The sequence below is a fragment of the Sebastes fasciatus genome, chromosome 17, assembly GCF_043250625.1.
Source record: "Sebastes fasciatus isolate fSebFas1 chromosome 17, fSebFas1.pri, whole genome shotgun sequence".
Classification (NCBI taxonomy): domain Eukaryota; kingdom Metazoa; phylum Chordata; class Actinopteri; order Perciformes; family Sebastidae; genus Sebastes; species Sebastes fasciatus.
This window is the reverse complement of record NC_133811.1, coordinates 17,311,483-17,334,989: the sequence shown is the minus strand read 5'-3', so window position 1 is coordinate 17,334,989 and position 23,507 is coordinate 17,311,483. Positions and strand designations below refer to the sequence as shown.

Genomic DNA, 23,507 nt, shown 5'->3' with positions numbered 1-23,507 from the left:
CAACATAAGGACTTTTTAGTATATACTGTAGCTAAGTTTGACATCAGCAGATACTGTTCATATTAAACATGATTTCACATGACACATTTTACAGATACTGTAAAGCCTGTATTGTTATGTTCAATCAATAGAACACCATTCTCATAATATATGAATAGAAAAACAAAAGGATTCATTGAACCCATAAATAAGAAAGACATTTTGGACACACCACACTGCTAAAGCTGAATTAGCATTTGTTTGTGCTTCAAACTCAGCACAAACTTGTGATTTCCACTTTATTTCAATTCTGAAAATGCGGCTTATACTGACCTGAAACAATGGTGGCTGATGCAGCATGTAAATACAATACTATTATACTATATTATATAATATTTCAAGTGTGTTGTCATGGCTGGATCCAAATGAAAAGGTATTTTACTGTCTTTGGCAACACAATTTTGCTTACAATAAATGTAAAAAGCCACATCAAAAAGTACAAAGTAAAACAGGGACATACTGATAATAACATGACTAAGTTTTCAAGTTTGGCTCCTGACACGCTGTTTACTAAATACATGTATATTGTCCAATCTTACAGCAAGTAAAGGTATCTGGTATACAGGAGCTTTGTGAGCTGGTGCTGGGGCTTCCTTGGGCGCAGGATCCGCGTTGTAATTCCGGCCTGTGTGGCACTGCGGATCCGCAGGGAGTTTCCTGACGCCCTGGCCAGCTACGAGGGATTCAGACTGCCACTGCATTGAACCTGGACACAAAGTCGTTTATGACGGACTCTTTGTCTGGCCGCTCATAATTTGCACACAGGTCCTCTGGGATGTTGATCTTCATTATCTCCTCCGTGTATGGTGCCGGGTCCACAAAGACTTTTTCAAAGACCAGGTCCATTAGGTCATCCACATATCCTGTGCAATATTGACAAACAGATAGATTTGTATACAATTTCATGTTTTAAAAAAAAGAAGACTGAAAATGTATTTATTTTTTACTATTTATTTATATATTATATTTACATCAATATTTTTTGCACTACTTTATACAATATTGACATTTTCTCAGGTTTATGTTTGCTTTTACTGTGTTTTTTGTTTATGTGAAGTGTTAAAAATTTGACGTGCAATATTACAAATAAAGAAATGTAACACTTACGGAATGTCGGGTCAGTCTTTACAACTTTTGCTCTGCATTCTCCCGTCCTGGCCTTTGGGAACTGCAGTCTGAATAGTGGGTCTCCAGCTGATGATCTTGCTTGTGCCCGGTTTGCATTTTCGTTGAAATGCAGGCACGCCAGGTAAAGTCTTGAAGCAGGGTATGGACAAAAACAAAAATGTAAATAATAGCAGAGACTGTACACAATGTCATTTGTTCTAAGTAACTTAAATTAAATTTACCTGCACAGCATTCCAAGAAATGGAAAGACAACATTCTTTGGAGCAAAACGGAGGATCGCGCTATGGAAAGCCTCCAAAGATGAAGTCTGGGGGTGGGGGCTCAGTTTTTCCACATCCTTCAGAATCCTCTTGTTAGTGAGCACTTTCTCCAGCTTATAGAAGGCAGGAGTTCCTAAAAAATAAGAAAAATGTGTAATTCACAACAATAAGCGATAGCAGTGGATGTGATAGAGTGATAATAGAAATATAATTAATGATAGCTGTGATGATAATAGAAATATAATTACCACTAATAATAATAATAATAAAAAGGCTGATGATATTAGTGATAGTAGCAGTGGTCTGCATACACAGCAGGCAGTTGATGCAACCCTGATCTATAGATACATGCGAGATGAGAAAGCACAAAAACTCCAGGAAAGGTCCGAAACTGTCCTTTATGGAATATTTGTCCTTGGAAATTATGTGAAGAGGATTTATGTGATAAAGTATATGACAAACTCACCAGCTGCAAGCCATTTCCTCGGGTCCCTGGTTTTGCGCAGTGGATGAATGCACTGGGGGTAATTGGGGTCCTCATGTGTGTGGATATCCTGCACATGGTTCAGGATGGAGGTCCATTTGGCCACTCTCTCAGGGCCTGTTGAGGATGTTTCTGCAGTCCAGTAGATGTGATTTTTTATGCTCTTCATCCACTTCTGTAGTTTTTCACCTTCCTTTGATTTTGCAACTGGATCAAGTTTCTTAGAAATTCCTGGAAATACAGATTACATCCAGGCCACATCCATAAAAGTTTACCAAAAAAAACATTGTCATTCAGACATCAATATGTTACTTAATTTTCAACATGAAATCTTTAAATGTGTCACAGCATTACACTAAACGAAGGACACAAAGTGTTATTATATCAGAACACACATGTGTATTAACGCATACATTTCAGTGATTTCACATGAACATACGTAATTATACCTTTCTCTATGTGCCAGACATCATAGAACTGGGTGATGTTGCACTCCCTTAGATATTTTTGAATTTGCGGATGACGGTCGGTGACGATGCACTCTAGAGTCACACCATGTTTGTCCAACAACGCCAGACTCCTCTTCAGACCCTCTTTCTCCATGTGGTCACTTCCACCCACTTCGTTGCTCTGTCATAACATATAAACATATACATCCATTTTATCAAGTGTTACATGCGCAAACATTGTGGAAAATAAAAATAAAAAATTCAAGGTCATCACACTCACCTGAACCAACTGAATATCAACAACAGTGTTGGTCTTGAGGTCCATCATTGTGTAGCTGCCTAACCTTGCACAGTGGCCTGTGAAAAGATTGTTACAATCTTTCCATTACTCCAGGTATGGTATTATACTATTTATTGATTTTAGTGTGTGCCTCGTGTTTTTAAGGCACCCTCACTTTCAACCTCATACATGATAAAATACCTTTGCTGAAATGACAATGTCAATAACATACAAATACCTGCGGAGTCTGCCCTCATGTCACCACCAACAATTACTTTATCGTCCTCACTGAGCCGCTGCAGCATCTCTTCCTGCGATGTATTCCACTTGTGCACAATAGCTGGCTCGATGAACATTCTGGCATGCCTTTGGAAGGTGTCATATTTGAAAACCTGCAGTTTCATTGCGTTGAAGACCTGATGGTGGTTGAAAAAATAGAAAAAAAGTTTTGTGTCATAGCATTTCATTGAATTTCATCTAAACCAGGTGCTACAGATTCAACACCATTATATGGCATATTCAACTCATCTGAAAACATCGTTGTTCTTCACTTACCCTTTGAAGTTTGAAGAATGATGCTCCACTGACATACACTGCAGTGGAGAGCTGGAGGTTCCCGGCTGGAGTACTTCCTACAATAGGCTGGCTATCCCAATGTCTTGAGTACTGACAGTGGGGGCACAGCTGATCCACTGAAAGGAATGTACCAATCCTTCGGGTCTTTATGTCACACACACGATGGCACGCAGGACAGTCCCGGAAAAGGTCCATAATACAGGACTCATACACTATGTATGTGTTGACATTGTGGGTGGCGGTGGGTGCTTGACCACTGTAATAAAAAAAGACAAATATTATGAACCATCACACAGCCTGAGCCCTCTAAAGCAATGCAGCTGGCTTAGAATTACACTGCATTCATTTCTGCCACTGACATGGCAACAAATACATATGTATAAATGCACACACACACACATAGTGATATTGTTGTAACTCACGAGGTGTCTCTTGAGGCTGTCACATGTGTGACCGACTCCTCAGGGTCGGACGTACCATCCAGCCCTTCTGGAGCTAAAAAGGAAGAGCTGCCCTCCAATACGTCTTCCTCATCCTCCTCCTCCAGTTCCAGGCGAGGTCTCTTTGCTGGCCTCTTTGCTGGGTTGGATGTGAAAAGCGGCAGGGGTTCATCATTCAGAACAGGGTCTGTGCCACCACCAAAGTCCTTGCAGGACACAGTAGCCTGTACACCTGTAACACAATTGTACATATCCATGAAACCCATGACAGAATATAAAACACTGATCTATATAAAATTAGAAGCACAACTACAAAAGGCTGCCACTGTGTTTTAAAGTTGTTCTGAAATGGTCATAACATGTCAGACTACAAACCTTTACTCCTGAATGGATGTAAAGTCCTCCAGGGCAACTGTGTGCGCACAGAACGTTGCTCTACTGGGTCTGTCTGGCAGGCAACATCTGGCCTTGTAGGTTGTTTAGAACAGCCCTGTATACAAGAAACAGTCATGTTTACAACATCATCTCAAATGAGTAGTTATGACAACAAGTTACAAATACAGTATAACTTGTAACAAAAGTTTGTAAATTCAGTTTGAAGCTATCCATTTTAGCCCTAATAAACAGTATAATAGAAAAGGGAAAAAGACAAAACGTACAGCTTCCGGGTCTTCTGATGCATCCCGGACAGTCGGTATTGATCCAATATTCAGTTTCAGGTAACTAGCGTACCCCGCCAGGTACTGACCCTGATTCACAAAGCACTCGGTCGTGAAATGATTTGCACATACCAACATATACTTTGGCACCTTTCTGGGCACAGCACCAGCGAAAATAAAGTCCACCCACTGGGTCTTCAGAGGATCCGAAGTGGGTAAATGGTGCAAGCTTATGTGTGGCGTATCGCAGCCAACAACAGCGCAAGCGGGGTACTTAAATCCTTTCAGCATGTTCACTAGTAAACAGTCGAAATAGCAATGGAGGACACAGCTTGCTGAGCTAGCTACTGCGTTGTCGGGGTTACCAAGCCGGGGTGTGGCGGGAGAGGGGTTGCTGTTCTGAAATGACCCGGAAGTACCTCAGTAGCAGCCGCGATAAGAGCCGTTCGAATTCACCAGGGGTGCGTCCCAAAGCTCTTAATTTTCGTTTCCTCGCTCCTCGATCCTCGCTTGAACCGGAAGTTGTTCTGGTGCGCCATTTTGAAGACCGTCCCAAAGCTCTTATTTGTGCATCGAGGAGCGAGGATCGAGGATCGAGGAGGCTTGCCGGAGGAGCTATGAGCGAGGATACACCAGTGTATCCTGCACGGAAGTCTTTTACCGACCGACACGCCCCCTTATTGGATATCAGTTACTGATTGGACGCTGCTGCCGATCAGACTGATCTGATAACTTTACCTCTCAGCATCACTGGAGTTTTATACCGGAGTGAAAACAGATCACAGATTAAACGTTTTATAGTTTAGTTGTCTTCTGATTCATCATCTAGTTCAAATCTGTGTTAATTGAAGCTCTGAGCAGCAGCAGAAGGACCTGCAGTATCTCTGCTTCACACACCGTCAGTGAAGAAGCCTGTCACTGAGAGGGGTTTATAAAACCTGATGAACTGATTCAAAATAACTTTCTGCATTTATTAGAATGATTTGTCTTTTCATGATCTGTTATTTCCCCTGTTAACTTTTATTAATGATACTATTAAAGTCAGAGAGAAAAGGAGAGTCTGGACTGTCTGTCAGCAACAAACACCTTTTACATCATTTATCCTCATTTCCATTCAGTCACATGAGGCTGATAATTCCTGAACGTCTGGTTTGATATGAGTTACATCATTTACATTTTCCCTTTAGCCTAATAAATAATGTACAGTGTTCAAAAAAACACTGTAGTCATATTCTGGGTTATTAAATAATTAACTCACAATCAGAATATCCATAACTACAGACGCTAATAATTAATAAATAATATAAAGTTATTGTGCCAGTAGAGATGGTTCCTGAGCCTCTAAGCAGTCCACAGTAGAAATACAGGCTGCAGCTTGCACTTGTCTTTATTAGTATTAGTACAGTTCAGACACAAACAGCTGTTAAAGCTGACTGACATTTGATCCAGATGTGATCAGCTGCTGCTGTCATCAGAAACGGACGTCGCTTCACGTGACGCTTCAGAGGAAACGACCGTCTCATGTCTCTTAAATCGTATTTCCTCGTTTCCTCTCTCCTCGCATGGTTTCCTTGCGTCTCTCCATGCTTCCCTGGTGGGAGGGACTAAGACGCAAGGATGAGACGCAAGTGAGGGAAACAGGGATGCAATTAAGAGCTTTGGGATGCAGCCCAACAGTTAAGGAAAGGAGCTTCAATGCTTCCTTTATTATCTCCTTTAGCAGAGGATACACTGGAGCATCCTTTACAGAAGGAAAGGAGCTTCAATGCTTCCTTTATTATCTCCTTTAGCAGAGGATACACTGGGGTCTTTCCCATTAGTGCTTTTATATGGCTTGACTCCTCGACTCCTCGGCTCCTCGACTCCTCGACTCGCGTCTTAGTCCCGCCCCCGGGAGATGCGAGCGGAGGAGGCGAGGAAAAGACTCGAGGAGAGAGGAAACGAGTAAATATGTTTTTAGAGACATGAGATGTCGTTTCCTCTGAAGCGTCACGTGAAGCGACGTCCGTTTCTGATGACAGCAGCAGCTGATCACAGCTGGATCAGCTGTCAGTTGGCTTCAACAGCTGTTTATGTCTGAACTGATCTAATAGTAATAAAGAAACAGAGTTATCAGAGCAGCAGTGTTTTCTCTCTGTTTAACAAACACCTGCACATGAATAACAGCTGCAGTCTGTATTTCTACTGTGGACTGAGTCCTGCTTAGAGAACCAGGAACCATCTCTACTGGAACAATATCTTTATATTATTTATTCATTATTAGCGTCTGTATTAATTTATATTCTGACAGTAGAAGTTATGTATTAGTCTGAATGTTTGAGGGAAAAGTGAAATGATATAACTCATATCAAACCCGACGCTCAGGAATTATCAGCTTCACATGTGACTGAATGGAAATGAGGATAAATGATGTAAAAGGTATAAAAGACAGACTCCCCTTCTCTCTCTGACTTTAACTGGATACTTAATAAAAGTGAATGATCATAACAGATCATCAAAAGAAAACTCTTTCTAATAAATGAAGAAAGTTATTTTAAGTCTGTTCGTTGTCAGCTTTTATAAACCCCTCTCAGTGTCAGACTCCTTCAGTGACAGTGTGTGAAACAGAGAGACTGCAGGTCCTTCTGCTGCTGGAACACTTCACAATCAACATGATCCGTTTGCTGTTCACACCTACAGTTAACACAGGTTATAACTAGACGGTGAATAAGAAGACAACTAAAATATAAAACTGTTAATCTGTGATCTGTCTTCACTCCGGTATGAAACTCTAGTGATGTTGATGTATCTGATCAGTCTGATCGGGCGCAGCGTCCAATCAATAACTGATATCCAATAAGGGGGCGTGTCGGTCTGTGATAAACTTCCGTGTAGGAAACACTGGAGGATGCACTGGTGTATCCTCGCTCATGGCTGCTCCGGCAAGCCTCCTCGCTCCTCGATCCTCGCTCCTCGATGCGCATTTTATGAATTGGGACGTCCTTCAAGATGGAGGACTGAGATCGATTTCCGGGTCACAGCCGGAGGATCGAGGAGTGAGGAGTCGAGGAGGCGAAAAATGCTGAAATGAGATGCAGCTCATCCTTTACCAAAGGAAACGAGAGAATAACATCCCATAATTCCTTGCGGCCGTAGCATTTAAAGCGACGCACCATTCGGCCGTTCATGATAACAAACGATATGCTGATCTTGCATATTATTATCATATGCCCATACACTAATTGGGATTCATGTTTACTATGAGTGGACAGTGACAACCATTTCGTTTGACTTTATTTTAATTAATTATTTATTTCGAACATGTAACAAATACCTCTGTAAAAAACAAAACAAGAATAACTAATAAAATGAACAGTAAACAACCAATTAACAAATAATCAACATAAATAAATATTACGAATATTTCAAAAGAAGTTGGAAGAAGTACAGCCTACACTTACAGTATATGGTCCTACCCCTTCTCCATAACTCCAACAATTAACTCATATTTATCATATATTCCTGTTTATTTCAATCCCAACCTCGGTAATGAAGTGATGTTTTTCCACGTTAGGTCAGATGATCCTTTATTATCTGTTGATAGAGTGTTCCAGCAACAGGAGGAGGAGCTGTGGTATCTCTCTTTCACACATCGCAGGTGAAGGAGTCTGTCACTGAAAGACCTATTTAATACCGCACAGGGAGAGGCTGCGCCTTTTGTAGTCCATCTTCAGAACATTGTAGTTTCACCACAGCAAACTGACATCACTAACATCCGCCTCCGTCACATCATAATGACGGAGTCTAGTGAAAGAGCAGTCGGATTCTCCTAGTACCGCTGTTGTCTTTTCCTAACTCCTCCTGAATTCTCCTTCTCATCTTTCCTTGACCTCATGACGTTTTCCACTGAGGTCAAGGAAAAGTGGTTAGGAAAAGACGTTAGGACGTAATTATTTGACTATTTGAACGCAGCCATGGCTTGCATTTCTCTAATGACGTCAGAAGAGAAGGAAAAATTGCGATGTGATTTTCCACACCCATTCCCGGACAAACGGAGCAGGAGAAAAAGAGAGAGGATGGTCTTTTATGATACTATGGTGACTTGTAGACACACTGGGGACAGATATTGATGTTTAAAAGACATGGAAAAGTGCATTTTGCATAATAGGTGACTGTGGCTGCCTTTTGTTGGTTCTCCCATTGTGTACTAATATAAAGTTGCATCCTGTTCCAGCTAAATAAACTCAACAAGGCAATGAAACTGTTTTGATTTTGTTCCATCTTTCACTTTTGAATTATGACTTTGAAAGTTTTGAATTCTACCACATTCTTGATGAATGATTTACTCTTTTGCATATTAATGATCCTGCGACCCTGAATAAGTGGTTACAGATAATGGATGGATGGATATTAATGGTGATATTACCTTTTGAAATTTAGATTTTATACTAGGCCAGGATGAAAATCTTTATTATCTGTATATTTTCTCCATTGTAATCTCCATTGCAATATAGTTTAATCTACTAACAATGGATTCATATTCCTTAGCTTCTTATCTTTCAAAGGAGACCAGATATACAGTATGCATATAAGCCTTATGGTTGAGGAGCTAGTCCTGATTCATTTTGGGTATGTTATTTTAGGCGTTTTTTCCGAGTGATAGGGCTAAGGCTCAACAGGTTAACTCTTTTCAATATTTATAAACCCAAATATTTTGAATTTTGCCACCTGATTTCAACACCTTGCACTAAAAACCCCATCACTCTGTTAATATCAGACATTATACAGTATTAATTGAAATATTTTAGACAAAAAAAAAAAGAGACCAAAGTCAACATACAGTCCAAAGAGCTTTATTGAAACAAATAAATTAATAAGTTAGTCAAGTGAGCTAATTTTATCCTCAGCAGATACACATTTCTGTATCTCTTTAAAAGATCAAATAGAGGTGTGCATTAGATTAGAAAATAAGATAAGCGCCATATTTCATCAACCAGTAGCTACATCAATTGGAATTGGAAGACTTTGTCGGCTTTAGCGTTTCGCTTATTGCTTTGATCAGTTTCAGTTTAACAACAGTTCCAATACCTACGAGAGCAGTTAAAGGGCAACGAGCTGGAATGTCAAATGGCAGCAAGTCAGTGAACGATGGATGGTCGGGGCGGGCGTCATGAAGAACAACGTGCAGATTGAGTCATGCATAGCATTCAGTCCGTTAGACAATCGGTTACTGTTTCTCATACTTGGTTTTCTAGTCTAGCGCCCCCTAGTGGCCTCAGAGGTAGTTGTGTGGAAGCCATACTTCTCTATAAGTGACATGCTTATGAAAGGACGCATGCCTGCAGAGTTCCCTGTGACGATACAGATGTCCATGCCTCCAGATCTGACTGGTGTTAAGATACAGTAAGGGTGTCGATGCGAGGAGAGTTACAATGATATGCTAAAACGTACAGTAATATTCTCAGGAAATATCAAAAGTTGCAGCCGTCATAAAAGACCCTAAAAATGACATATTCAGGACAATATTGATGGTGTTTCTTTAGTTAGATCAAGAAAAAGAGCATGGCTATCCTCATGGGATACCCCTCTTCAAAGCAGCATTAATATATAAGTTTGAGACAGAAAGCCGCACCATATCAGTTAAAACGAGGACATAGAAGGCACAGGTCATTTCCTTTCATGTCTTTACCCAAGACTTCACAGGAGACATCCTTATGTTTATTTTCTTCTAATACTGGGGCCCACCACTAACTACAACATGCAATACAGTGCTCTCACATTTTCATAAAGCTCAGGTGACGATGAAATTACTCTAATATAGATTTCCACTATAGTTTAGGTTAGAAGAATAAAGACATTTCTTCATGAAATGAAAAAATTGTATGATGCCAGCAGCAAGCTGTGAGGTGCCGTTTTTAATCCTCCTGGCATCAGATCATAAATAGACCGACCAATGAAGTACATTCACTGTTTAAAGTCTTGAACGGAAAAGTGGAGCACCTGAGTCAACTGGTTTGACTGGAACGAATGAATCACTCGCAGAGACGGAAAAACTGTTTTCACTGGCCAAATACAGCGTGGTGAATGTTTTCTTAGCAGTTATCTGATGACGTTAAAAAAATATACATTATGAGCTCTGTGAGTGGTGAGCGTGAACCTGATCAGCTGTGTCTAGTTACAGTTGTGTCATCGATGATTCAACTGGACAAAAAAAATGCTACATTTATTTTAAAAAGATCATATCTAACTGAATTAAATATTTTAACTTAAATCTTACATTCGCTTTAACAACCAATATCATTACAAAAAAGTAATTTTGTCATTATGGGTTACACGAAATCGAGTGCATGAACATAATTTACAGTAAAGAAATCAAAACGCAAAGATAAAAAAAAGACAAAAAGATGTTATATTTATCAAGTGCCAAAGTATTTAAGTAAAGAAATTGCTTTCATTGTACGTGTGTGTGTGTGTGTGTGTGTGCGTGTGTGTGTGTGTGTGTGTGTGTGTGTGTGCATTCTCCAGTTTTGTCCACGAGCACAGAGCGTTAACTGTGCATCAAACACCTCCAAGAAAGAACCAGAAAAGACATCAGTAACACCTGTAGGTGCCAAAACCGGCACCTTGTCTGTTTGTAGTGAAGCTGTAAGGCTGGAACCATTTCCTAAGACACGTGCATTCATGAGGATAATGGCCTGGAATTCATGCGTTAGACCTGGACGCCTTACAGGTTGTTCGTTGTTTTAAAAACTGGCCAGAAAGTTTCTACGTCATCATCCACAGCCGCTGACTGCGAGATCACACATGCCACCTGGTGACTGTAAGAGTGAGAACCGTCCTCCTGTAAGAAAGGTGGTAAACCTGACCTGAGGCTACATGTGAGTGATGAGGAGCAGTGCAGGAAAATGTGACATAAATGAGGATCAGTGAGGTTTCATCTACAGTAACATGCATGTCTGGGGGGAGGGGGGCTGCAAGACAGAGAGGTTTAAAGGGCATGTGTTAAAAACACGAAGTTAGGCTACTGAAATACTCAAGGAGTAACCTATGAAATGTTGCAAAGAAGGGATTTTGGACCTGTGAAAGGCTCTATTAAATCCTAAATAAGTAGGGACATTCCTCACTTGAATGCCAAACAGGGAATAATAAGAATATTTTTTTTGCAAGTGGGCTTGTTGGAGACAGAACTTCTGAGAGAGGGAATGGAGATGAAAACAAACAACAATGTACAATACACATCAGTCACTCCAACGCATTCTTCCAGCTCTGTTTTGGGCAATTAAAGAAGCAGGATTTACACTTTTAAAACTTCCCAGTTTGGATGGGAAGGTGTACCGCGGAGGTTTGGCGAGGTAGCTGTCAGCCCGGTCTGCCCATCCAGGTCCGAGGGAGCAGACTATTTCTGTGTCGACGTCTCGTCCGGTGCTTAATCGTTAAGTCTGGGGGTGTGAAATTTGCAGGTGGGGCTCATTACATTCATCACAGCCATCCTAAGGTTAATGAACAAATGACTGGCGTGGCACTTGCAGCACTGTTGAACTCTCAGTTGATTCAAGCAGCCAAGAAAAAAAGAAATGATGACGATGAGAGGGGAAAAAGACAAGATTTCTCCAAAGATATACAAAAATTCGAAGTCTGATTATCTACAGTTGACGCTTTAAAGGAGGCGTAGATATATATATAGCATGAGGTGAGTGGGTGAAAGTGGTTCAGTAGTCAAGTCATAGTTGTTCATGTACCCTCTCTTCATCTAGTGGGTTGAGAGGCGTGGTGAGCAGCTTTGGCTGAGGCTCCTTGTCAGGTGGAGCCATCTGGTGGCCTCTGTCTGGAAACACATTCACTGAAGGAAAAAGAGGTGAGGGTGCAGATTTGAGATGGAAGGGTAGAAATCGTCCCGGACAGATATGAAATGATCGATGACATTAAGGTCGGGCTGCTCGCAGTGAGGACTCAGCCGCAGGAAGACGTACAGTTAAGGTGTCAGTGTTCGAACAGCCCGGAGGCTGCTCGGCTCACTGTCATTCCAAGTTGCCGCTCTCAGAGATGTTGAGTGTGTTGGCGGAGGGGAAGAGGTCTGTTTGGTCCGTGGGGCTCTGGTAGTCAGATGTCAGGTCGGGGTCCAGGAGAGAGGACAGGGTGAAGTGGGACGAGCCTTTCTTTAGGCACTGGGTGTAGAAGCTGAGCAGGAGGTCCAGCTTGTTCTCTATAGACTGTACCTGAACAAACACACACATACATGTGTCAAGCCTTCATCTGCCTTTCTAATGACATGAAACAAGGAGTTTTCTGTCCATGTACACAAATATCCCCAGGGAACCAAGCACTTCTTTTACTGTTGTTTACATTTATTTACACTACCTGCATTTACAACACGTTTTCATCCCAATTCATCACATACTGACGCCTTGTCAGACCCTCTGCGTCACTTTTCGGTCACAGTAAAATCACGCTTAATGTTGTGAATTGAACAAAAACACTTGCTTAGCTTTAGGCAACAAAACCACTTAGTTAGGTTTAGGAAAAAACAACACGGTTGGGCTTAAAATGATTATGTTTGTACGGTGAAAATGTGACATGGCGTTGTGAACACGTGACACAAACGATCAGCTGATTGTAACACGAAAGTGAAACTTAACGCACGGGACACAAACAGCTTTCTCCTGGATGAAAGCCTTGTGTTTGTTGGACCCATCCAACTCCCCACCCACCCTGTGTGTGTCTCTTTCGCTCTTTAAACTACGTCACCACAGCACTTTCTCGGCGCATTTACTGTTGCCACGGATGGGTTTACATTGTAGGTCATGGAAAGCCCGGTGCGTCTCATACCAATGCTAAAGGGTGCCTTGTGCGGCGGTATCAAACGCCGACGGCTGTGACAAAGCGTCGGTTTTTGATGCCCTGGGAATGAGAAAGGTCTGGTATCTATATTTATACTACCAGTATTTATATTTTTTATTTTTTCACTACATTTTTGTTATTGCAATATATGTTTGTTCCTTGTCTTGTATCTTATTGTTTGTACCGTATGTTCATTATTACGTTTTAGACCGGGTACCAGGGAAACACAATTTTGTTCCTCTATGTACTGTACTGCACTGGATGCATAGATGGATGACAATAAAGTCTTATGTTATGTTCTAAGCTAAATGAGTATATGAACATTGGAACATCATGTCATTCGTTAGCATTCAAAAACAACCCTTTTTTTTAGATCTACCACAGTGAATGAAAGCAATCCATTGAGATTTTGATTCACATGTTTATACAGAGAACACAGTTCCACAAATGCTATATAGATTAACCTCTGTTACCTGTTTCTCCACCTTGACTACACGTCCCATCATGCTTAGCTCATCCAGCGGGTCCAGTTCTGGTGGCGTCTTCTCTCCCTTTTCAGAGCGCGCTTTCTTATCGGGCTGAACGGCTCCTCGCCCAATGATCTGGTCCACCCTTTCACACGGAAACAACAGATTACCATAAATATGATGAAGACTTAGAATTAGAGGGCAGAGCTTTTTAAAGGGACTGTATGTAGGTTTGTACACATATAAACGTTTTTTAATCATCATTTTTTATTGCTAATCTGCGAACAGGCTTTAACCTAACCTAAAAGATGAGACCTTTTGCGACTTTCTGGGTTTCCTCTATCGGCCTGTAGACTGATTTTATTTGAAGAATGCGTTTTTTCCGGGAAAATCCAAAGGATGTGACGTCATGCGCGCCTTTACTCTCTTCAGCTCCGCTTCAGGGCTAACAGCGTGCAACGATGGCTAACGTTCGGTTAGAAATGGAGTCCACTAACGCCAACAAACGACTAGCTCCCACCACAACTAAGACTCCAACACAAAAAAAACAAAGTCATATCTAGTGACGCCCGTCCTGCAAAACAGGAATGTGACCGACGTCGAAGGAAAACTAGGATCAACATCGGCAGCGCCTTCGATTCATGGAGGGAGCTTTTGTTTGGTTTTAGGTATCAAAACGGACTCCGAGCTGGTAAAATTCCCACTGGACAGGTAAGCTAACATTACTGCCAAGCATGTGAAATATACAGTGATATTGTGGTTTTAGCTGTCAATCACGTTCAGTGTGTGTCGCCTCCCTGTTTTGACCGATGCTCACTCGCGTCTACGTAGTGCGAGCACAAGCACACTTAACAGCCACAGGTGTCACTGTTAACAAGCAATTTCTGATTCTTACATCTAACCCTTTTAAACTCTTTTGGTTGATTTGGCATTTTCTCAACAATACAGTTTTCAAGCAACAGAGCAGTAGTGGTTACATGTGTGAAACGTACCGCATCTGCAGGCTCTTGATCCGGCCCAGCATATCCAGGTGTCCTGCGGAGTACTGCTCTATGACGTCCTTCACATCGTAAGGACGCAGCGTCTCCTTAAACTTCCTCTTGGCCACGAGGAACTTTAAGATCCTACACAAACACACACACAGACTCACAGTCATCACTCCTCTGAGCACCTTTAAAGACGTTGCACACACCCACATAAACCTTTGTAAAAAAATGCATGGGCAGGACAGCTATCACACGCTGCGGGAGTCCCTGAGAATAACAAGATTAATTACAGCCAGAGTGACCTTATCATTCACAAACAGCCCCATAAAGAGAGCAGCTAATTAACCATGTGGATATATTGTGATGACAACATCTCCCAGAGACATTTGCTTATCAGTACTTGCTGTTTCAGCAATTAGCACAAATCCTAACACACACACACACACACACCTCTATCGCAGCTTCCCCCCTGTTCCTGCTCTTTTGTAAGTACGACAGCTATGTTGGTGCCACTGGTGGACCACAGCTGCTCCTACTCCCAGTGCACCATCCACACCCCAATGTGGGGTAATCACACTGAGGAATGTTGACCCAGCACTACCGCACACATCACTGACAACATCCGCTGCCAGAGTCGGTCTGGTTGGGCGTCACTCTGGAGGGAGTGAAGGATGTGCAAGAGATAATGGGAAGGGAGCAGAGGAAAGTTTAAGCATTTGTGTGTGTGTGCCTGGCTTTTTGTGTTGGGTGGGTCATTCAATTCCCTTCTTATCACTTAGTCCGCTCAGAGATGCTGGCTCCGCAGAAGGGCCGGAAACACCACATGTAAGCGAGACAAAATACACACACTCAGGCTGTCATCTCACCCTGTGATGGATTGTGCTATGAGTCAAGCTGGAGGGAGACGGAGGAGTGAGAGAGAGCGGGAGGCCAAGGAAGCATTTTTTTTTTTTTGACTTCTTTTTAACGAGGAAGTCCTATCTCACACACCCAGATGACTAAGTCCACTATAATACTCCCACTTGGCTTCACAGGAGGAAGAAAAGAAATCACATCAAAGGTCTGGGAAGCAGAAAATCAGAAACACTCAGCTGTTCTGAGAAAACGTCACACACACACACGCAAAAATATAATGCCACAAATGCATAAACCTACACACACTCTGGGTCAGAAGTATGCTCACACTAACACAACTACACACACACACACACACATGGGCTTAGAGGGAGCAAGTGAAATCTGAACTTGAGAGAGGGGTCACTTTCTGAAATAACCACTGTAACCTTTGTTGAGGTCTGCAGCGCTTGCACTTACAGTAGCTACATACATGCAACGCACAGTGCCTGTGTAGCAACAAAGAAGAAGAGAAGGTATGAGGGAAGAAGAGGAGCGAGAGGAGGAGGAGGAGGAGGAGGAGGAGGAGGAGGAGGAGGAGGAGGAGGAGGAGGAGGATTGGTGGTCTGCAGCTGGTGCCATGGCAGCCGTCAGCGGTGCGCTGCTCCCCCTCACGCAGCACTGTGTTTCTTGATGACTCCTGCATTTGAGGTATTTTTGCAGGCGGTCTTTTCTTATTTTGCAGGTAGATGCAGATATTTTTGCCAGGGTGGGTCTCAGGTGTAGGTAAAAGAAAGGCTAAGGGGGAGAGGGGGGACTTTTGATTCAGATCCTCTAAGGGATTCTCCGAAATGCTGACTCTTTTTCTTCGTCGATGAAATGGCTTTCATAATACACGGTCAGATTTAGTGTGGCCCCCTCTCCTCCCAGAAAAACGTCCACCTACGGGGCAACAGTCACTGGTTCAGTACAGCTGGCACGGCTCACTGAAACATATCATACCCTCCTAATGTAAGGAAGATGAAACGTAAAAACACAGCGATGATTGGAGGGACAGGAAGTGTCATCTGGGCCCCGAAATGCTTGCAAAGCTGGTGCAAAATATTTTTTGCAATTCAGCAAAGGTGACTCCCTGATAGTCTCCTATGGTAAGGTTTAATCAGTGACTTAAAAATGACTGTTATGCTGACACGAATCCTAGCTGGGCCAAGTAGGGTGAGCCACTGCAGGGGCAAGTCTGATTCTTCGCCAGATACCTGCTAAAAGAACAAAATCTAGCGCACAAGCTACAGTATGTATATTCAATCATTCTTGCAGAGAAATGTACTGCGTAAACATTAAAAGAGTTTAAAAATATTACAGCTGAAACGCTACAAAAACTGATGACGACAACTAAAGATCAAATGGTTATAAATTGTAAGCATGTCGGAACTATTTATTTAATAAAGTAGGAGCTTCATCCGAGACTGCAAACGTGCAGAAATTTTGTGTTTTGTGCAGTATTGGATTTGTGTGTGAGGAGAGTCACAGTAGAGAGAGCGTATCATGCAGGCCTTGTTTTCCCATCCTCCTCCTCTTCTTCTTCTCCTCTTGCTCCCTCTGCCTTTCCCTGCGTACGTAAACAGAACACTGAACGCATTTATCCGGGCAGCCAGGCACTGATAAACCACATGTGCCTCTCTCTAAAGTGAAGCCTCAGCACTAAGGCCCGCTGCGAAATTCTGTGTTTCACAAACATCAATCATGAAACTCGCCAAGGCCTGCTGCATGTGTGTGTGTTAACACAGTGAAGCACTTGCTGTTTACACACCTGTACTATCTATAGGAACTCCCTCTCTTCTATTGTCTGCAGCACAGAGCTGTTGAGGTCAGAGAAATCTGCTGAGTCAAGTGCAAACCGGAGGAGAGGTCTTATAATACGCTATCAGTGGCATAATGATATCAAACAAATGTATCATGCTGCATCCCAAGACCGGGAAATATCCACCTGCTGTGTAGCTACAAAGAAGACACCTTCAGCTTAAAGGGAGAGTTCAGATTTTTTGAAGTGCAGTTGTATGAGGTTCTTATTCATAGTCAGTGTATTACCTTCAGTAGATGGCAGCAGTTTGGAGAAGCAGGCAGGAGTTACCGCAAGGAAAAGTGATGTACTTCTGTGATGTACTTCTGTGATGTACTTCTGTGGACGGGGGCGGCAGCAAAACATATTTTAGCCACCTAAAAGAAAGGCCTACCTAAAAAAATCAATATCAGTCTAAGTGTACGTTATATTTAGAATATTTTCACAGCTTTACCTTGCTGTCAGACAGCCCTTTTTGACAAGGAACTGAAGATGTTAAATCCATCTCTTCAAAGCCACCAGACTCCATTGACAAAAACAGTAATTTTATCCTGCAGAAGACAGGAGTTGCTGGTCTACCGCCGACCTGATCGCTTAGTTTGTGTTACTGTGTGACTTTGGGGTTTTAAAGGGTTAGTTTGGATTCACAATAACACAAAGAAACTAACGGATAAGGCAGCGGTAGACCAGCAACTCCTATGTTCTGCGAGGTAAAATTACTGTTTTGGTCAAAGGAGTCTGGTGGCTTTGAAGAAAGCATATTTAACTGCGTCAGTTCCCCGTTGGAAAGGGCAGTCTGACGGCAAGGTAGAGGGGTAAATATATTCTAAATATAGCATACACTTAAAGTGATACAGATTTTTTTTATGAGATTATTTTTGGGCCATTTTGCCTTTATTTGAGGATACAACAGTGATAGTTGTGAAAGGGGAAAGAGAGGGTATGACATGCAGCAAAGGGCCACGGGTCGGATTCTAACCCCAGGCCGCTGCGGTAAGGACTTGGTACATGGGATGCCCGCTCTGCCAGGTGAGCTACTGGGGCAGAGATTTTCTTAAGGTGGCTAAAATATGTTTTGCTGCCGCCTCCGTCCACAGCAGTACATTGCTTTGCTTCCGTGCGGTAACTCCTGACTGCTTCTCCTAGCTCGGGGCGTGCCGACCGTCATCTACTGAAGGTAATAGACTGACTATGGATAAGTACCTCATACGACCTCACTTAAAAAAAGTCAAACTATCTGTGTTAGCACATCACCAGGTTCAGACAGCTGAGTTTTACTAATAGTGACTATGTACTTATTTATTAAATGATTACAATAATCATAACCAGGATGGATCATTCAAAATCATAGTAAAGATTATGACATATCTGCAGTCTACAATCTACACGCAACAAACAGCAGAATCGAAGACAAAACTGTTGACGACGTGATTGTACGGCGTGCATCTTAACAACGAGGCCACCAGGAAGCGCAACAAGGCGTTTATTTCCAGGAACGTACCCACTTCATTCAAGAGCTTCACAGAGTGCATATGTAAGCACACAAACAGCGTCACGCTACCATGAGAAATGCTGTGAGGGAACACTCGCTGACATCAGGGACCCGAAAGAGAGTTGATATAATCCGCTCCGCTCTCGTTCAAACCTCTCTGGAGGCCAGCGAGGCCCCAACACCAGATGTTTGCTAGCAATTGTAGTTTTTTTTCTGCCACCATCAGTGAAAAACTCTACGCTGTTACAACTGCGTGTGTGTGTGTGTGTAGGGGGGAGGTTGCATTCATTATAACCCTATGGGATGTCTGCACATTTCAAAACAGAAGGTTATGTATTTTTGCATTCTACACATGAGTAATGACTAATTATTATAAATGCGGTATAGATTAACCAACAGAGCATTTCTTCACACACACACTGTCCGTGATGTATGAGCATCTAGTAGAGAGTTCTTGCTTTTCTTCATGACTGTAAGCTGAATTCATTCATGTCTAAGCACATATTGTGTAAGAACACCCATCACTGATGTACTACTACAGCGACATTATATCAAAGCTTAAAGTCAATGAAGAGATGACAGCAATCAACAATTGTTATGATAGTTGTCTTCGTCTAAACTGTACTATATCGTTTGTGTCTGCACAGCTGTAATGTACTGTGATCCCCCATCTGTACGGTACTTGTGCGTACGTGTGTGTGTAAGTGCTCTCTAATAGGACATCCTATCACGCCACATGACCTGAGCCTGAATGAGCTGAGTGACAAGGTCACATGAGGGAACTAACCCTGCCTGCAAGAGGGCTCAGTTACCTCTCCTAAGTGGACATTTCTACTCCGTCAGCTGAATCTGCAGATGCCAGCGCCTAAATGGAGGAGCGTTCAACAATTAATGCAGTCTGTCGAATACCACGAGAAGTGCCCATGTCTGAATACACATGCATGCGTTGTTCATCTGACCAAAGTGACCTTATTCTATCAATGACCTGAGGCACAGCGGCTCCAGCTCGCACGGAGCCTAGTCCGTATACCTGGAAACACAAGCTACTACTGCTCAAAAAGTCCCTTGGCTAAAGGTTTTCACATTTGAATACAGTTGATTATGTCTTTTATTTTGTTTATTTGTAAACTGTTTAATGTGTTATTTGTAAAAAAAAGTTTTATTTATTGTGTTTTAGACATTGCTCTTGTACATAATTTTTTTTATTATTTCACTTTTTTATTATTTCATTACTGGACGTCTCAGCCTTTTGTTGTTAGTGCCCAAAGGAACTAAGAAATATATATTCCATTGCTTTTAACTGGATGGGACCATTACAGGGTTGAAGAGCCACCGTATGTGGTTGATTTCCACTGTAGGTATAACTGACATACTGTTGATTAGGACTCACCTGACAGCCCGTATGAGTGTCTTCACTGCTGGGATTACCTCCTCCATGGCCACGTCACAATATGGTTTGTCTTCCACACTGTCCTCCCCGACCCCCTCTACTGAGCCAACACAGAAGGAGAGACATTATCACTCAGAAATGATCCTTGTGTAAAGTGTTTGGATAATGTGTGTGTTGCCTACCATCGACAGGTGGACGTGGTTTGAGGCGAAGGGAGGTGCGAAAGCGTGTGCGGTCGTTAAAGCTCCAGCTCTTCTGGACCTTCCCGGGGCTGGTGGCATCGGGGACGTTCTCCTGGCTGGGAGAGCGGCGGACACCGGAGCCCGGGGGCAGCGGTGACGCCTTGCTCCTAATGGTTTGGGATGATCGGGAATTGTTCATCCTGATCCGATCCCGGAAGCCCATTTTACTGCTGACAGTGAATATAAAATGTTAAAACATCTGTAGACACAGTATTTTCCGATCATGACCACAATGTCCATGCCTTTGACCTTAATGGAAAACTAAGCTGTGTTATCCCGGGAGTTTAAGGGAGCAGCAAAAACGGCAGCCTGAGCTTGTTAGAAAAGAGTTAGTTAGTAAAAGTGAAGTAACACAACAAAATATGGCCTCTGTGTTTTAATCATCAGAGAGACTTGTCAACAAACAGACAAAACAGGGACACAAACAGACATTTACATTTTGTCTCAGCGAAGGACAGACTAGCTGACTTATCATGGTCTGACCACAGGGACCTCTCAGTATTGCTAAAAACTGATTCTTGCCTGAGGATTTGCTTATTTAATGTGCCTATCATAGCACCTGATTCAGCAAAATCAGACTGAAACCTGATTCAAGACTTGCAGTAGTGCTGGGCCGGCGGAAAATGTTCCACCTACCATCAGAATAAAGACACGCTTCCTTAATCCCCTCAACAGAGTGAATAAGCATCAAAATATCGGCTTCAAAGCGCAGCCGAACAGAAGGTGTCTCTCATTAAGTACCACTCACAACAACCCGAGGCAGACCGGCATGTGAGGTCATCTATTTACAGGAGGAAAGCTATTTGGCGGCCTTTCTCTCCAACAGATCGACTCCTAACGCTGCTGTTATGCTCTTGAGACCTCTCCTTCTCTGTAGCCACTTACATGTTACACACTGTCACGGATCCATAAGGCAATGCAAACATCATGCACCACGGAGCAATTCCAACCCAGTCGTTCGCTCCCACATTTTCCCGATGATATACTCTTTGTTGTGCGTGTGTTACAGCCGGCCATTTAAATTAAAATTTAAATAGTTATGGGAGGTTAGTGGGAACAGCATTTCATACAAGCTGAAATGCTTCAGGTAGACTGGAGGAGAAGACAGAGTGAAAGAGCTTTGCATGCTGTCGGGAGAGCGAGCAAATGATTCGGATGCATTCAGGACCATAAACTTCACTGAATCCTTCCAAATCATTGACAGAATATCGCATGCAAACAGAAACATTTCAGCACTTAAAAACCTTTTAAAAATACAGCACAAACATGCTGATTTTGTTGAAAGGTCATATGACTTATCTGAAATAGGAAAGCATGCTGAATCATTTAAACTTTCTCTCCAAGAAGACGCTATAAATGAGCCAAACAACTGAATTGAAAACATAAAGCAAAGTCAAGAGCGGGGGAATTCTTTTGACTTTTCTTTTTTTGAGTGAATATTTTATGTCGTCGTTTCATCAGAGATGTCTGATGAAAGGTTTATGCAGAGATGTCTGATGAAACAGTCGATGTTGGCTGACTAGAAACGTGTATTTTCGTCACATTTGTCATAAACCATTAAGGACTTCTGTCGTGTTTTCAACACATGGTTTATCCTGACTTTCAAGCCAAACCAAGCAAAATCAGCTCTAGTTTCTCCAGTGGGAAAAGACCGAGCTGGAGAAACATCCTTTCAGGAAAGAGGAGCACAGCATTTCTTCATAGTAAAGGATTCACTCAAGCATTTGTGGACCAGTGTAGTGGCTGTTTAATTGGTAATGCCGGATTAGGTTGAAAATAAGACAACAGTAACAAAACATCTAGCAAGCCGCTGCACCAGTCCACAAATTTTGGAGCATTTCAGGCAAAGGGGAACAGGATGCACGCGTTAAAGGAGTGATGTTATTGATTTAACGTGCCCCGTGCACAGGCTTGTTGCCACGGATACCTCTGCTTGCGGCCACCGTTAATCCGGAAGAGACCCCGTTTTTTAGAAACGAGTTGACTGAGGAGACACACAAGGCAGAGGGAGAGAGGTTGAGGGGAGAAGAGGAGTGGAAGGAGGAAGGGAAGGCGGGGGTGGGGGGGTGAAGGAGGACGAGAAGTTCTGGGACACAACCTGGGTACGTGGTTAACCCGTGAGGATAAAATGTAGCACAGGAAAAAACAGGGAGAGATGTGAGGTGGAGGAGTGAGGTGTGAGATCTCAATAGTCCAAATAGCCCTTCCTGATCTTGCTGCCTTACCTAAATTTAGGTATAGGCAGTTTTGGATTATGGAGACAGTTAGAGAGAAGTGAGGCGGTGGGTTTGAACCGGTAGGTGGGGAAGGATCATGCAAAGGTAGTGGGTGATGTTTCACCTGAGTATATTCATCAAGACAGCCCATTAAACATCATGGTGTGACAGCTGCTCCTCAAATCGAAGACATTTCTACCAGCAAAACTTGTTTTATTCAGGTGCTTCTCTCATCTAATGCATGCACAAGTCCCATATACACAATCTACATAACCAGCCCTTTACTACCTTGGCGTTTCTTTAAGGTTTTATGCTAATAAATCTAATGCAGCAAATCCACTCTAACTAACCCACAAGCACAGCTCATGACTTGGAGAACAAACCTGCATGGGACTTCTGCCTTCCTGAGAACAGATGAAGGATGGAGGATGGATGGCATGGAAAAGATACGATGGAAATAAAGGGAAAGAAAGACAGGAAGAGGCAACCAGTGAGTGAACAGCAGGAGGCGGTGATGATGGCAAGAGTATGAGCTAAGCAGACAAAGATGGAGAGGAGCAAAGGGGGGCCAACACAGTGGTCTCAGATCAACGTTAGTTAAACATCGTTAGATACACAGCACATCCATGCAGAAAGCTCCGGAAAGAGCCTTTCTTTGTAAACCTGTTGAATGTATTCTTCTGTTGTTACTGTTTGGGTGTCTGTGTGTGAGTGTAGGCGGACTTTCGGCCACCCGTCTGGATGCACTGTGAGGCTGCGAGAGGTGGCGGGGTGCGTACCTGTCCCCTGACAGGTAGGGGGGGCTGTAGGGCCGCAGCCCCGACAGCAGCGTGTTGTAGGAGTTTTGGAGAACCTTCTTGGGGTTACGCTGTCGCTGGAGGTGACTGAACAGTAGCGTCAGTTCTCTG

At 42.7% G+C, this 23,507-nt stretch overlaps 2 protein-coding genes across 11 annotated transcripts in view; both read right to left on the bottom strand.

Moving 5' to 3' along the window:
* Nucleotides 1-229: 229 nt before the first annotated feature.
* Nucleotides 230-4,660, bottom strand: LOC141754614 (uncharacterized). 2 transcript variants are annotated; one of them, XR_012590685.1, is made up of 12 exons: nt 4,316-4,652; nt 4,032-4,146; nt 3,639-3,888; nt 3,196-3,472; nt 2,879-3,056; nt 2,641-2,717; nt 2,361-2,541; nt 1,894-2,142; nt 1,389-1,560; nt 1,147-1,295; nt 611-902; nt 463-576 (listed from the first exon to the last, which is right to left on the bottom strand). XR_012590685.1 is itself a non-coding variant. In XM_074613815.1 (11 exons), exons 1-11 carry the CDS (start codon nt 4,604-4,606, stop codon nt 724-726), a joined length of 2,118 nt encoding a protein of 705 aa, XP_074469916.1. In that variant the 5' UTR covers nt 4,607-4,660; the 3' UTR covers nt 230-723. The 2 variants fall into 2 exon arrangements, 1 of the variants encoding a protein (XP_074469916.1); XM_074613815.1 differs by having other exon boundaries at nt 230-902; nt 4,316-4,660.
* A 4,471-nt stretch (nt 4,661-9,131) lies between these two features.
* Nucleotides 9,132-23,507, bottom strand: part of kcnq4 (potassium voltage-gated channel subfamily Q member 4) — a 52,733-nt gene continuing 38,357 nt past the window's right edge. For 2 of the 9 annotated variants that reach the window (XM_074613816.1, XM_074613825.1), the window contains 7 exons: nt 23,379-23,504; nt 22,311-22,367; nt 20,324-20,553; nt 20,142-20,241; nt 14,592-14,723; nt 13,606-13,744; nt 12,176-12,510 (listed from right to left, as the gene is read on the bottom strand). In XM_074613816.1, coding sequence (XP_074469917.1) covers nt 12,313-12,510; nt 13,606-13,744; nt 14,592-14,723; nt 20,142-20,241; nt 20,324-20,553; nt 22,311-22,367; nt 23,379-23,504 — 982 coding nt within the window. In that variant the 3' untranslated portion in view covers nt 12,176-12,312. Of the gene's footprint in view, nt 12,511-13,605; nt 13,745-14,591; nt 14,724-20,141; nt 20,242-20,323; nt 20,554-22,310; nt 22,368-23,378; nt 23,505-23,507 lie in introns of all 9 variants that reach the window. The other 7 variants (XM_074613817.1, XM_074613819.1, XM_074613822.1 and 4 more) reach the window with 7 other exon arrangements.